The following is a 15672-nucleotide window of genomic DNA, read 5'->3' on the forward strand; positions in this document are numbered from 1 at the left end:
TTAGCCCCAAGGGGGGAACCTTACTGCTTCCAAGGGAAGGACGGGACCTGAGGCATTCTTGATCAATGCTTCCTAGGGCCACCTGAGGTGACCTGACTATACAACCCCAGCAAGCCCCCTTAGTCTCCATGTGCGGCCACCTCTGTGCCTGGTGCAGCTTCCCTCCTCCGCTTAGTCAGCGGCACCCACGGGCCCCCACTGCATAACCCCTAGGGAGGCTGTGAAAACCTAATCCAGACTGCGGCATTCACGTCTGGCGTTGAGGGCAGGCATCCTTATCAGTTCCAGAAGCAGCTCTGCCACGCATGTGCTTGGAGAACCCAGGACCAGTGAGCCCGCAGCATCACCTCAGCCGTCTTCCGGCAAGACCACGTTTTCCACAAAAGGAGACTTTTTTCTAGCATCCGTAAGACCACTGTAAAGACCTAAGAATTTAGCTTGTGGTGGATTCCGAGTCATCTTAAAAGTAAGCACGTGATGGTCTAGACTCATTCAAGGCTGCTGACTGTCCTGCCTGTAAAACTGGTGGTTTGCAATGCTCCCAGTATATCCACGGCTCCTCAGCGGGGAAAAGAGAGCCCCAGGCATGGGCACTCAGGGTACTAGAGGTGACCTACCTTGGCTTCAGAATCCAGGTTTGCAGGATCAGCCGGGATGCTCAGCTCCACTGTTCGGGTTTCTACGGCAACTACTCCCACGGGTATTCCTCCTAGCCTGATAAAAAATGAGCCGTGTGAGGGCCTGGTGGATGTCATCGTTACAGCTAGTCAATTATTTTCCAATCCTACGTCAACACCTTGGTGGAGGGGGAAGTGGAGACAAATGTAGAGTCGGGGGAAATCGGACTCTTCCTGGGGTAAAATATTACTTTACAGATTTGGTAAATATGGTAAATTGGAAGGAAAGCACCCTCAGAGTCACGCCTGTTCCCCAGCACAGGACAGATTTAAACCAAGGCTTGTACCAGGGAAGCCCCTTCATTAAGACTCAACAGCCTAGTACGTGTATGAGATCTTGTGCACGTGGGCATGTGTGCACACATGTGCACGCACACACACACATTTTCAATCACTGTAATAGGTGAAATTGCTCAGTTCACAGCAGGTCTTTGGTAAAGATGGAGGGAATGGTTGGACAGGTGGTGGTAACCTGAGACTCCACTGTAACAGAGCTGTCGTTGTCTATGGACTACTAATAACGGGCTTCCAGGTAAGACGTGACGGGAGAGTAGGTCTCACCATCGGGCGTATGGATGGGGAGTCTGCAGGCGTGTTGTAGGATGATGAAAGATATACACCAAGTGTCGGGAGGTGGTTAAACAAGCCCTCAACTTCCTCTTCCATTGGAAAAGAGCGAGGGGCCAGGGATAACCTTCAGAAGTAACCTTGATGGAACAGGTGATCTATATTGGAAGGATATATTTAATCTCCATGCTCTGTTAATTAAAAAAAAGTTCTTCAGGGGCTCAAAGCCCCTGCACCTGTACTTCGTGACACCCTCCCACACGTGGTCCTCATAAAGATTTCCTAGTAAAAATCAGGAAGGCAGAGAGAAAGTGGGTGAGTGCGAGCAAGTCTGCAAGGTACAGGGTGAGTCCTCACTCTGGAAAAAGTGATTCAATCTTCACCTTCTGAGCTGCATTCCTTGGGGTTGGGGCTGGAGCGGGTTATAGTCTCTCATTCCCCACGGCATCTCCATAACAAAGTTTTTTCCGTGGAGGATGCTCTTTGGTTGTCACACTGGCTATTGGAGATGGATTCCTGTCATCACAAGACGCCTGACAGGGGCCAGAGTGGGGACCACCCACCCCCTTGTCACTTGCCTGCACTGAATCAGAACCAAAAGCCCTCTAGACAACCAGACAACGAGCGGCAGGTACACAGGAGGGTTCAGAAATATTTCTGTTCACAATGATTAACAATCCAACTGGAAACTTGTAATTGCAAAAGCCACCCTAAATCGGTAACTTATAACTTATATATTAGGGCCCATGTGACCTAATAAAGAACATCTTTATCCGAGTATTACAGTTATTTATTGAACTTGAAAACAGCTCAGAACAACTTCTGTTTTCTATTATACTTCATATAAATTTTATCAGGCTAGCACATGAAGATGCTACATCTTGTTTTATAGTGTGTCCCTGGACAAGGTGCCATGGAATAATAAAAGACAATTTACAGCCAATAGCACACATATTCCAAACATACATACCAAAGATGAGTTTTGGCAGCACTTACAGTAACAATCCCAGAAGAATACATTTATATTTATTTCTCGAAATGCCATTGCTTTAGAAAGAAGCTGGCTCCATTTGTGTTTTATATACTTGTGAGCATGTGTGTGTGGTTTGGAGTGAGAAGCCCAGAACTCATCAGATGGAAAGAAAGAGAGTCAGGGTGAGTGTTGCAATAAACAATGGCAGAGCTAACCGAAGCCAAGCTTGACTGATCTTGCTCGTGGAACAAGCCCTGTTCTTCCCATCGTAAGTGGGAAGCATTATTCTCTTATTTCCCACGGGAGGATCTTAAAGACATTAACAAAGGTTTGGTTTATCTGAGGCTTAAAATCAGGCATATTTTTTACGGAGGGGAAAACTGAAGCAGAGTATAGTTGAGAGATGCTTTCTCAAAAAGTTGGTCCCAGTGTCCTTCAAAGACTACCTATAGCAAACCAATAGGTCCCAAGTAGGGGGGCTCTCTCCCCAGTGGGACTTCTCTAGACACAAAGAATAATCCTCCTTGGGACTTGGAAGCCCGTGGTGAGGCAGAAGCCTGGGATGCCAGAAAAAAATGGGAACTAGTCCCTGGGAGCCGTGGCTTGGGCCAACTCCAGGCTGACTCTTATTCAGACCCACAGGGGAAGAGCCCGTCTGTGGGATTTGCCATCTGATGGCCCCTTGTCACTGGCAGCACGAGGTCTGCTGACCGGCTGGGAGGAAACAACCATAAAGCCTAGAATTATTTTCAAGGCTGGAATCTAAATCTCCCCCCGACGTGGCATGCTTGAGAATCTGGAGCAGGTGCCACTTTTCACCAAGATAAGGGAAACTGATTGCCCCCGAGAGGCAGGTGAGCTCCAGATGTGGGTCCCCAGGGCGGCATGTCTCCGTGGCGTGGGGCCAGATTAAGATCAGCCTTGGCAGGTGCTCGTTACGGCAAGCGGTGCAGATTATTCCGTGCAGGGCTCGCTGTTGAGTGAAGCGCTTCTTAGAGTGGGTATTAAAATTTAATAGAAACTTCGATTCCCCACTTGAAAAATAGAGGTATTCCTGCAAACTATTCCAGCTTATTTTACTCCTGTTTCAGGTCAACTCTTTTTTTTTTTTGTAATTCAAATCTGATGATAAGCCAGTCTAGTGCATTTGTTACTAGAATAATCTCGATGCCCTGAAGGAACTTCTTCCAGTTACACCGATCTTTCAGGGGGGTCACATAGAGAAGTAGATGAGTCTGATTCACTGGGAACCTACTTTGAAAAGAAAATGTTTTTTGAAGGTCATAGTGGGGGGTGTCTCTGGTGAGCTATGGCTATTGTGGTTGGGCTTTACGGCCCCCAGAGAGCTTTGCTTGTGGCATTATGAAAAGGAAATGTCGTCAAAACCAGACTTCAGATTAAACGCGTCGCTGGAGTTACATGCTGAATGACCACTGGGAACCAGGGCTCCAGTCAGGCACCCTCAGGCATGACTACAATCCAGTACTCTTAGAAAATTTAGCCAAAGAGAGCATTGATGGTAAAAACCTATATAGCCCTTTGCTATTGCTGTTGTTGTTCAGTCACTAACTCCTGTCCAGCTTTCTGCAACCCCATGGACAGTAGCTCACCAGGCTCCTTGGTCCTTCACTACGTTCTGGAGTGTGCTCAAATTCATGTCCACTGAGTCGGTGATGCTATCTAACCACCTCATCTCGTTGCTTCCAAAACCAAAGGGGTCTTACCTGGCTCTGCCAACCACCACAGTCTGTGCCCACGGTTGCATGATCTCTGAGAAAGAGCCATAGTCAAAAAATCCACTCAACCACTGACCTTTCTGGGCTACAGAAGGGAAAGCAAGGAAACAGAAAATAAAGATGATCAGTTCATTCAAAATACACCAGAACTGGCGAATGGAAGGGTGGATCTGAGGGGTTATTTGGGGGAGTCTGTTGTTGTTTTTTAAACATATTATAGTAGATGGAAACATTAGGCAGCTCAATGTTCATCTGCCTTCAGACCTCATCTCCTATTTCATTTGCTAGTCTGAATAAAAAGAATCATTTATCAGCGAAGCATCATTTATTGTTAAACGATGGGGTTCAGCTAGCAGAGTTTGCGTGCTTTTAAATAAATAACCTGGCTTCTTTCGCAAAACACCACAAACATTTGTCAAAAGGCAGCCGAGTCATTAAAGATGTTTTCAAAATGTCTATCTCTACTTTAAAACTTAGCTTACAATTTTGTTTGACTCCACTGATTTCCTTTTGTTTGTTGTTGTTGTATCATTATAGCGCAAACTGTATTCATGTAATAGTCATGTTCTGCATTTGAAGGGGGGAAATAGGACTAAATTATTACAGGTAATATTTTAAAATTTGATTCCACTGATTTTCTTTCAATGGAAATATGAAGATAGGGAAATGATACGTATCAATATTAATGATCAGATGAGGACCCCAATTTGGGGAAGAGCTTCTCTGCTAGAAAAGCACTTCTCTGCTGGAAAAGATACACTTGCTTCATTTACCGCTGACCAGGACAATCCTACTAAAAGAAAGGGTCATGCCCATATACTCTTAAAAGTATCAGAAACAGGAGGTCTGATCCTACACTTAATGGCATTACCCTCCCTTGTGCACGGGATTTCCTTCACTGGCAAGACAGTGACTGTCAACATCTTACTTTAAGAGAAACAACTTCTGTTCCACAGGTCTCCATGTTTGACCAAGGCCCCATCAAAGCCTCTGTTTCCTAGCTGCCCTCTCAGCTCATCATTTCTCAGTGAGTCTTCTAATTTGAACGTGGCCCTCCGCCCCCTAAAAACCCAAGTCCAAAACCAATTAAAAGTGGAGATCCGAGCAAGCTAACCTCTGCTGACTTAAACAGGATGGAGAGTGTTTTATCAAGACTAAACTTGTAATTACTGTGTTCTACATCCCTTGCCTCTATGGCCCCCATGTAAAATGTGATCATCCATTTCAAAATTATCTCTCTATCGTGAGCCCAAAGCTGATCGTTTAGATTCTGGGCTCGTGTTGGGCGTCAGTTTGAAGAATATCGTGGCACTATCTCCTCTAATAAATGACTTTAACTTTTCACCTAGAAGATATCTGCTTTAACTTATCACAGGGAATCATCTGCTTTCTTTAACGCTTCCACTAAATTAAAATCTGAAGTCACTCGATTTGGGAGCGAGTGTTAGCTGCACAGAGACAGCAGGATGAATTGCTAGGGAGTTGATGAAAAAATATTATCCCCAAACTAGAAAACTTAGTTTATCACAAATTCATTTGATTCTGCGGTTCTCATTAATAATAGCCAGGATAATGCCCCTCTACACATGCACACACACCTGTTCAACTCCTGAAAAAGGGTTCAGATTTTGATGAGGGTTCTAAACAAAACTTCTAAGTGCCTCAGGTTATCCAAGTTTTGTTAAAAAATAATTTTATCCATTTATTTATTTTTGGCTGTGCTGGGTCTTCACTGCTGCGTGGGCTGCTCTCTTGTTGCAGAGCATGCGCTCTAGGACATGTGGGCTCGTTAGCTGCCGCTCCCTGGGCTCTATCTAGAGCACAGGCTCAACAGTTGTGGTGCATGGGCCTGGTTGCTCTGAGGCATGTGGGATCTTCCCAGACCAGGGATTGAACCCATGTCCCCTGCAGTGGAAGGTGGATTCTTTACCACTGAGCCACCAGGGAAGCCCAAGATACTGAAATTTTAACTTTGTATGCTTGGATCATTTTATGGTTCTTACTTCAATAATAATGATTTGGAACTACAGAATTCATTTCAAAGTGGAAATATTTTTTCTTTAAAACCCCTCCTGCCTAATATGTTGGTTGAGGGAGGGGAGTCATTGGAGGGCTACAGGTATTATAGGTGGGCTTTACTGGGCCCCCTCAAACAGCAGGTCATGTTCAGTTCATCAGTAGAACTTAGAAGCCACTTAACATGGCTCTAAATTATTCCTAGGAGAACACTCACTAGGTCTTGTTCTGATTTCTCCCAGAAAAGTCTTGCATTTTATGACTGATAAGATATCTTAGGCTCATGGCTCTTATTATAAGTTTTGGTATAAAAACGAGAGGTAGGGCAAAGATTACTATGATGATTCTTCTATGTCAGAAAAACTATTTAATTTTATTAAGATTAGCAAGAAAGGGCATTGACGACAACAGGTAAGGTTTTAAATTAAAGTCAACCCTGCTGCTGCTGCTGCTGCTGAGTCGCTTCAGTCGTGTCCGACTCTGTGCGACCCCACGGATGGCAGCTCAACAGGCTCCCCGTCCCTGGGATTCTCCAGGCAAGAACACTGGAGTGGGGTGCCATTGCCTTCTCCAAAAGCCAACCCTACTCTGGTGATTTTTCTGTCTATAGTTAGGTTTCCGAATTAAGCCAAACTCCTAAGTATTACCTGTGTGACCTTGCCCAAATCACTTAACTTCTCTGAGCTTGTAAAACGGTCATCTCATTTTATCTCTGAGAAACAGAAAGTCCAAATAAGATAGTGTATATGGAAGTGCTTTACAGTCCCACCTAGCTTTTCCGGGGGTGCCCACATAGGATTACTAAGCTTTCCTTAGGAAGAATTATTTTTTTCTTTTTTAACTCTTTGGCTGCACAACATGGCATGGCGGATCTTAGTTCACCAACCAGGGATCCAACTCACGCGCCCTGCACTGGAAGCGCAAAGCCTTAACCACGGGACTGCCGGGGAAGTCCCTGAATACCTCTTTCTCTTTCAGCAAAGTCACAATGACTTTTAAATTTAAGGAATTATCTTCTGCATTCCATTCTTTAAAATATAGCCCTTTGTAGGGGGGTGGGGGAGGGAACAGTTGAAAGAAACATGCAAAAAAGAACATTTTCCCAAAAAGCCTAAAAAGGTAGATTCAAAATGTAGCAGGAGGATTTGGGGCTTCACGAAAGAACTTCCTGCTAAATAAGGTTTGTTAAAATCGCCAAGTGGGCTAGCAAACGGGAATGTACATTTGCCTTCAGTGGAGTGACCTCTTTTTTCCCGTTGTTGCTTTTTAAGCTTGGTATAAAATAAGCCCCAAAACAGAGGGATATATTAGATAAATATAGAGGAAGGGCTTGTTCTAACTCAATATAGCTATCAAATTAAAAGTTCTGTCCTCCAACCAGGGAAAGACAGTAACTTCCCAGGTGGCACAGTGGGTATGAAGCCACCGGCTGATGCAGGGGACCTGGGTTCAATCCCTGGTCTGGGAAGATCCCCCACGCTGCGGAGCAACTAAACCCACGCACCATAACTAACAGAGTCCACTTACCGCAACGAGCGATCCCACGCGCCGCAATGAGGACCCGACAGAGCCGAATAAAGAAATACAGCTTCAAAAACGACCACAGAATAAATAAAACGTCTCTGTTTACACAGGCTAGATGCTCGAAGATTCTGGTCCTATCACTCTTTGACTTTATGGGTTATATTTAACTGTTTTAAAGGTTTTTGAGACCATTAAGTAATAAGGGCTCCAATAACAGAATAAAGAGAAGAAACGCACTAATGACTACAGTGCTTAGAACTGACTCAAGAGCTGATTTCGTTCATTTTTCATTTGTTCTTGACGGATTTTCTACCTTTTTCTTCAGAGAGCTGTTGTTTTTCCAGATTTCCCTCATTCCCAGGTACTTCTGGGGCTCTGTTTTCTTTGTCACATGCTATTGTGCAGGAATTGGTTAGTGACAGAAGGGAACACTGAAAGCGTGAGGGCCAGGGTGCCACGGACCCTCTAAAATACACATACTTGGGTGAGGCCGGCCTGCCAGCATCCACCGAGGGTCATACGGCGCCTTCGTGGGCACAAACTCGATGACTCTGTCTATTGGATCCTTGGAATTCAGGAGAGGAACTGAACTGTATACACTCTAGAAGGCGATGGGAGGGAAAGAGCACAGCGGTCAGTGAACAACTCGTAACTCAGCAACAGTGACAGACAAAAAGAGCAGGACCCACATACGGAAGCACACCCGTTAGTCCCATCCATCAGCTGGAAGGACCCCAATCGAGAGCCAGGCCCTGAGAAACAGGTACAGCTCGCAAGTCTCACGTGGGAGCCTGGTAGAAAGTGGGGCGATTGGACTCTTGACTTCAGTGCGCCCAGGCTCTCTGGGAAGTCCCCTAGAGGGGTGGACACCGATGACAAAAGGGAAAGCCCCACAATGAGAACGAAGCCTTAAGAAGCTGGGGTCTGAGCCCAGACAGGACTCAAGGCTTCCCTGGCTGGATATCATCAGAAGGGGGCCTGACCCCTGAAATCCAAAGGTGTTTTTAAAGAAAGGTAGGAGGCAAAAGATGGCTTTAAGAAAAAAAAAAAAAAAGAAATCAACAGCTTCTAGAGAATATTCTGTAAGAAAAAAATCCTTCTCCCATAAAGGAGTCCCACATGCTGAGGCAGTGAGCTGTGGTGAAAAGGCCGGGTTCTCCGGGCCTTTCGGTGCCGGCAGCAAGCGGGGAGGACTCACCTTCGGCATGTAAGACAGCCAGTGCAGGACGGTGAACACCCCCTCGAAGTCGTCACAGACGGTGCTGTGCGTCACCCCATTGTTGTGCATGATCTGGATGCCCCCCAGCTGGTTGTTGGAGGTGTATACTTCCCTCCCGAGGACCTAGGGAAACAGGCCAGACAAAAGACGTTCATCCAGTCAGAGAGAAAGGCAAGGTCTGTCTCGTAACTGCCACTAAAATGGATTCTTTTTTCTGCAAGACAGAGTCTGGCCTCCGTGGGCTGTGTCGAGGGACTGTCTGGACCTTTGTCCTAAAAAGAAAACTCAGAAGACACAAAGGGCATTTTAGACAATCACATACTCTGCTGCAATTTAAACACCAGCAAGCCCCTCTCTATCAGCTGCCACAGACGCGTGGTGGCATCCTGGGCTCTGGGGGGAGACCACAGTGGTGGGTAACGCTGGGGCCCCGAGACACAGGCCATGCCACGCTGCTGCCCGCAGACGCAGAAAGGGGAGTGCCTGGCTGCTGACACCCTCGAGCGACGAGTCTCAGTTAAACAGGAGCATCGAGAGGTTTGGACTCCTCGTTTTTTTCCAAGGGTTACTTTTCCCCTTTATATTTGATGTTTCAAGTGAAATCCTGAAGCAACTCATGACACATACATGAAGCCTTGAGCCTAAAGTCCTCTTTGTGTGCTAGGCACAGGGCAGTGATTTATGCCCAAACCCACTTCTCCTGGGTCCTTTCCTCCCCAGGTTCCAGGGACTTCAGGGCCTCAATTCCCTGGTCTATCCACCCCTGGAGGAGTTTAACTCTTGTGAAGATGAAAGGCACCTGCGATTGGAAATCATAAAGTTACCTTTAAAAAAGAAAAAAAGAAGAAAGAACATTCTTCGACTCGGAAATTGTAGGGCTTCTGTTCCCCTTGAAGATTGGTTAATCATTTCTTTTGGGGAGGGAGGTTTTCCGACCCAGCAGATGGAAGCTGGGCAGCCTGACCACGGACTCCTGCAAACTGCTGAGTGTGTAGTAATTGCCAGTCATCTACGGTAGCCCTGGAGAGCTCTTAACAGCTGTGGAGCCGCTTACTGTATGTTACCTTTTCTTTCTTTCCCCTTTCTCCTCCTCCTCCTCTGGAAAATAACCACAACACAAAATTTCTTCCTTACTTTTATTCATTTCCAGCCTCTGGGGGAGAACCTAATAAAGGAGAGACCAGCGAATTCTACCTGTATATTCCCATTTTGCCTCTTCCTGTTCAGAGCTGTGAGCGGGGCTGGGTCAGCCCCGGGATCAAGACCTGCCAAAGGCTGAGGAAGGGAGCAGCCAGAGCCATCACCTCTCTGGGACCCAGCTGGCCTGGGTTCCATTTAGCTTCAGCTACAAAGAGGAGAGGGGCAGACTTCCCAGGGGGCTCACTGGTAAAGAATCCGCCTGACAATGCAGCAGATGTAGGTTCGATCCCTGGGTGGGGAAGAACCCCTAGAGAAGGAAATCACAATCCACTCTAGTATTCTTGCCTGGAAAATTCCATGGACAGAGGAGCCTGGAGGGCTACAGTCTACGGGGTCGCAAAAGAATCAGACACTCACTTAGCAACTACACAGCAGAAGGAAAGGTGGAAGAGATTCTTCTGAAAGGAATACGGGAGGCAAAATGGCTCTCAGATTTCTGCTTTCCTTACTAGAGAAGCACAGAGACAAGCCTCCGCAGGCACCTCTGAGCTGAGCGACGGGCCTGGCAGCGCCTTTGAAGGAGCCCCCGGAAGCGGGGAGGCCGAATCTGACCACTGGGCTCCCATCCTCCGCCCGGTCTGCCTTTCATCTCAGCCCAGGCGCCGCGGCTCTATTCTCATTCTCCTGCTGTCTCTTTCCATTTGCCCTCTCCCTGACTGATACACTGATCTCTCGGTCACTTGGCTTTCTGCTCCACTGCGTCCATATTACTAATAACACCTCCGCCACGGCCAGTTTACCTCATGAAGGCAGGAGCACATCATTACAAAATAAACTCATAACTTTGACATTCTAGCAAATACACGCCGTTTGTTATTTTTATGGCTTTAGTCTTTCTAACAGGCAGAGGGCATTACATACCTGTTTCCTTTCTATCTTTAAATGTGTGCACACATGCACACTTGCACATGCACCAGGAAACAAGACAGAGCAAAAAAAACAAAAAACAAACCCAACCCCCAGCAAATGTCCAGAGCAGTCAGACGACGGGGGACCCTGGTGGAGGCAGAAGCCCTGTCACTCAGGAGGCCGAGCTCCGATCTGGCTCTGGTTTTATGGACGTCATAAACCCGATGGCCCACAGCTGGTCCTTCTGGGACAGACTGCCTCTCTGCCAGAAGTCGTTCGGTGTGATCAGCAGTATTTTTAATTATTAAAATAAAATTGGAAAGGGGGAAAAGAAATAAAAAGGAGACACTGCACTGACCCTGAATATCTGATACCCAGAGAGTATGTCAGGGGCCCAGAATGCCTTGCTGCCTAGAAGCAAGAAAATAGCTAGGGCTATTTTGTACTCAGAAATGGTATTTCCTTTCCCATGAAACCCTGTCTCTAGGACTTGATAAGGTCCAATCACTTAGAGCCCCACGCCTCTCCCAAATCAGTAATGGCCCCATAGAGAACCAATCTCAGAAAAAGGGACTGAAACTGACGAAGAGATGCTTAGCTGTTCAAATACACCTTCCTCAGACATCTTTGCCCCCTCATTTCAAAGAGGAAGAGAGCCTCCAGAACTGGGTTCCTCCTGGAGGCTTCCTTGTCCACCCATTCCACCCCATATTCTTACATCTAATGGGAGTCAGATCGGGAAGGAGCTAATCACTTAGCATGTCTTCCCTTTACCAGTGGAAACTCAGGTTCTGACATCTTGGCATTGTTCTGAAAAGGCAGCAGTATTTCTACATTTCTTCTCCTCTGAGGAAGAAAACCAGGGCTTACTACAGCCAAGAACATCATCCTGGGCTAAAGAAATGTTTGCCATCTGAGAGGATTCATTGCATTTGGGAACTAAAGATAAAAATTATATGGCAGACAGAGTGTCCGAAGAGCTCCCTCTGGTCAGCCTTATCGCAGGAGGTAGGCGGTAGTGGGTGGGGGCAGGTGCAGAGGGGAAGGACACGAAAAAAATGAAGCCTGCTTCACTAACCACAAACAAATGCCAACAATCATGGCTACTTAACAACTGGGGAAGAGAAAGCAGGAGCCTCCAGTTCATCTTCAATGACTGTATGTGTGCAGCATGTACCAGGAGAATGGGGCGCACACAACAGCTCCTGACTGATAGGGGTCGGGGCTGACTCAAGTGGTTTTAATGATTTTGGAATACTTCACAACAAAAGCTCCAACTGCAGAAGCTGAATCTGGGCGAAGACAAAACCCATTCTGCCCAACTCTGAAATGATGGCACTGGAGCAGTTACGTTAACCCTGATGAGCATCAGGAAGGCAGAGAAAAGGACCACCCAACCACTGTTACAGTCTTCAATCTGTTGCCCTACCAACCTTCTATGGCAAAACCTGGAGTACACAACCCTTATCAACATATCATTTTCATGAAGTAGGTGAGCTTCATTCATCAGTTTTTTTCAACTGGACATACCCATTCGTATATAGGTCATGCTGCTCGCCACATTCCATTTCCGAAATTATTCCTTGCACATTTTATACGACATGATACAAACTCTTGGTTTATCTGCCCAACAGCATCAATAACCACTTAAACATAGGAACCACTCAAAACAGGGGACTCTGCTGAGGCCCTACTTTGCCGCCTCCTCCCAAGTCTGAGTGGAGAGGCAGTGCCATGAAATACTAGGAACAGGCACCATCTCAGGTCCCCTGCTGAAGAGTGTCGATGCTGACAGAGCTGAATGAGGGCTCGGCCTGAAAGAGGATCTCCGTTCACTCCCCACATAAAATTAAGCCTCAGCCAGCACTCAGTCATTCCAGCTGGCGGACCTGGGAATTCAGGGCACTGCCTCTAGCCAGTGATTAGCAGAACACCAATGTTAGAGGCTCCGTGAAAGATGCTGCAGAGCCTTTAGAAATTTTGAGGTGCACAGGCAGTACAGATGAATGCAGTCACACATACACACACACAGAGAGGCCTGCATCACTGCTGCTGCTGCTGCTTATCTAGAGACGCTGCAGACACCTCAGGTTTACCCCGGCTGACAGGCAATGAAAACAGTCTAATATACCGCCTGCTCTCGCCCTTAAATCCCTTTTTGGAGATCAAGATAAACTCGTTTCTTCCCTTCCCCAGTGCTCCAGACGTTTGAGTGAAGTGGCAGAGTATTGTGAGGTTTTGTGCAAATGAAATCACTGTGTAATACTGAATGAGTGTAGTATTTACTTGTCAGGATATTCGTCAGCACCCGGGCTTTGAGCCTTCCGAGTTTCATAGATGCAACTTTAGCTCAAATTTTTTCAAAAAAAATTGCTTTTGTCCTGATATATACATATTTTATCAGGCCCCTCAGATTTATAAGCAAATATTTGCAACTGTGTGCTGCAGATGTGAGAAACAATGATGCATATCGATGCATAAAAAATAAAAATTCTGCTGCTGTTTTCTCCCACTTTATCGAACCTTTTCCCCTTTAAACATTCCTGGTGGATCTAAGAATTTGGCTATGCACGTGGAGTCCATCCTCTTTCTCATGAGAGTATTTCCACTCTTAAGAGGATTTCAGGAGGGGTTTTGTAAATTTCCTGAGCAACTGTCATCACTGGATTTCCTCCATGATTTTAGACATTAAAGTCCCTCTGGGATCTATTGGGTTATTGATAAAGGTTTGGTTAAGGCAGAAAGGGAGAGAGAGATGAGAAAGAAAAAGTGGGAAGAAGTGTTAAAATAGGGACAAAGGAAAGGAGAAAGGATGAGAGAGAGGAGAAGGGAGGGGGAGTGAAAAGAGGAAGGGGAAGAAAAAAATGTAATAGCTCATCTACTCCTGGTGCTAACACCCTCCTCCTTGACCTGAGAGGACTACATTTTTAAAAGCTGACAAGTAATTCAATCTCCAATTAACAATTTTAAGTGCTGCAGCACATATTACTGTGTAAATGTTTCTCCAGGAATACATCCAAGGGTGAACGGAATTAAACCTCTAGGGAGACAGGACCAGTGCCCGTGAGACCAAGAATATTTGGGGGTTCCAAAATATAGTCCCTTTATACAGAGACCCAGGGTTGCAAATTCCTCCCCTGCTTTGTTGCCGCTATTATCACTGGCAAACCGCAGAGCTGGTTGGCAGCTGGCAGGCTGGGGCTAGACAAGGGACGCAGCGACACACTGGCGGCACAGGATGGGAAGCCTCTGAGCCATGGCTGGGTTCAATGCCACCCACCGCAAGACCCAAAATCTCTCTATGTGTGTGTGCGTGTTCAGTCTTGTCCAACTCTTTGCGACCCCAATGCACTGTCCGTGGAATTTTCCTGGCAAGAATACTGGAGTGGGTTGCCGTTTCCTTCTCCAGGGGACTCTGGCGTCTCCTGCATTGGCAGGTAGATTCTTTACCACTGCGCCACCTGGGAAGCCCAAAAATCTCTTTATAAGTGGTCAGGTTTGCTGATGGATAAACTGGAGCAAAGGGACTGTGCTACCAGTGGTAGGAAGGATATTTACGGGACTTCCCTCGTGGTCCCATGGTTAAGAATCCGCCTGCCAATGCAGGGGACACAGACTGGATCACTGGCCCAGGAACTAGGGTCCCACATGCCACAACCGAGCCTGTGAGCCACAACGACTGGAGTCAGGGCTTTGTAACAAGAGAAGCCACTGCGATGAGAAGCCAGCGCACCACAGCGAGAGAGAGGTCGCGTGTAGCAACGGAAACCCAGTGCAGTCAAAAAAAGGTAAATGTTTTAAAAAAGAAAAGATATTTATGCAAAAAGAAACTGAGATACAGGGAGAATAGAGGAATGAGGTAGATGGCAGGAGGAGGAACTGGGGTAGAGAGGAACCTCATGAAAGTTTACTTGTCAAACGTACAAGAAAAAGGCATAGACTTCCAGAGTCAAAACTGATGCCAGAGGAAATCACTCATCTCAGGGATCCACCAACTGCTCATTTAGCTGCAGACTTGAACACACTGACAATAAATTATTTCCAAATACAGAAGAAAAATGTAAAAGTCTGGTCTACTGACATATAATTCACATATAGTGAAACTGTCCAATTTTAGGTGTACAATTCTATGAAATCTGACATCACAGAGGTGTATAACCACCACCCACAACTGCCCCAAAAGTTTTCATCAGCCCCCAAAGTGTTCTCATTTCCTTTGTAATCAAGTCCCTTCTGCCACCCGTTGGATGGATCCTTGTGTCTCAACAACGCTGCCCGTTCTAGAATGCTATGCGTCTAGCTTCTTTCAGTAGCATTACGCATCCAAGAGTCATTGACGCTGACACAGGTGGCAGCTCCTTTTTTACTGCAGATAGTATTCCATGTTATGGAGATACTACCACCTGTCCATCTGCTTGCTGTTAGCTGACATCTGGGCTGTCTCCAGTGTCAGGCAACTATGAATAAAGCTGCTGTACATTCCCATACAGGTTTTTGTATCAATGTACGTTTTCGTTTCTGTTGAGTAAGACTGCTAGCAAAAGGAGAAGAGGGCACCCGAGGATGATATGGTTAGATACCACCACGGACTCAACGGACGCGAATCTGAGTCAGCTCCGGCAGACAGGGAAGGACGGCGAAGCCTGGCCCGCTGTGATCCACGGGGTCACAAAGAGCAGGACACGACTTAGAGACTGAACAGCAGGATTGCTAGGATACACTGGAAGTGGGTAACTTTTTTAAAAGAAAGCTAGACTTTTTCTAGGTGAATGTACCATTTTGCAGTCCCACCAACACATGTGAGATTTCTAGTTGTTTTGCAGCCTCACCAACATTTAGTATGTCAACTTAAATTAATATTAGTAGGGTCTAACTGTGGTTTTAATTTGTGTCTCCCTAATGACTAATACA

The 15672-nt window shown here is 46.3% G+C and overlaps 1 protein-coding gene across 12 annotated transcripts in view; it reads right to left on the bottom strand.

The window, feature by feature from the left end:
* ACACA (acetyl-CoA carboxylase alpha) overlaps positions 1-15672 on the bottom strand; it is a 286320-nt gene that overhangs the window by 34712 nt on the left and 235936 nt on the right. For all 12 annotated transcript variants that reach the window (XM_061390286.1, XM_061390285.1, XM_061390289.1 and 9 more), the window contains 4 exons: positions 8692-8835; positions 7974-8094; positions 3942-4038; positions 618-714 (listed from right to left, as the gene is read on the bottom strand). In XM_061390286.1, the coding sequence (XP_061246270.1) occupies positions 618-714; positions 3942-4038; positions 7974-8094; positions 8692-8835 (459 nt within the window). The remainder of the gene's footprint in view (positions 1-617; positions 715-3941; positions 4039-7973; positions 8095-8691; positions 8836-15672) is intronic.

The sequence above is a fragment of the Bos javanicus genome, chromosome 19 (genome assembly GCF_032452875.1).
Source record: "Bos javanicus breed banteng chromosome 19, ARS-OSU_banteng_1.0, whole genome shotgun sequence".
Lineage (NCBI taxonomy): Eukaryota > Metazoa > Chordata > Mammalia > Artiodactyla > Bovidae > Bos > Bos javanicus.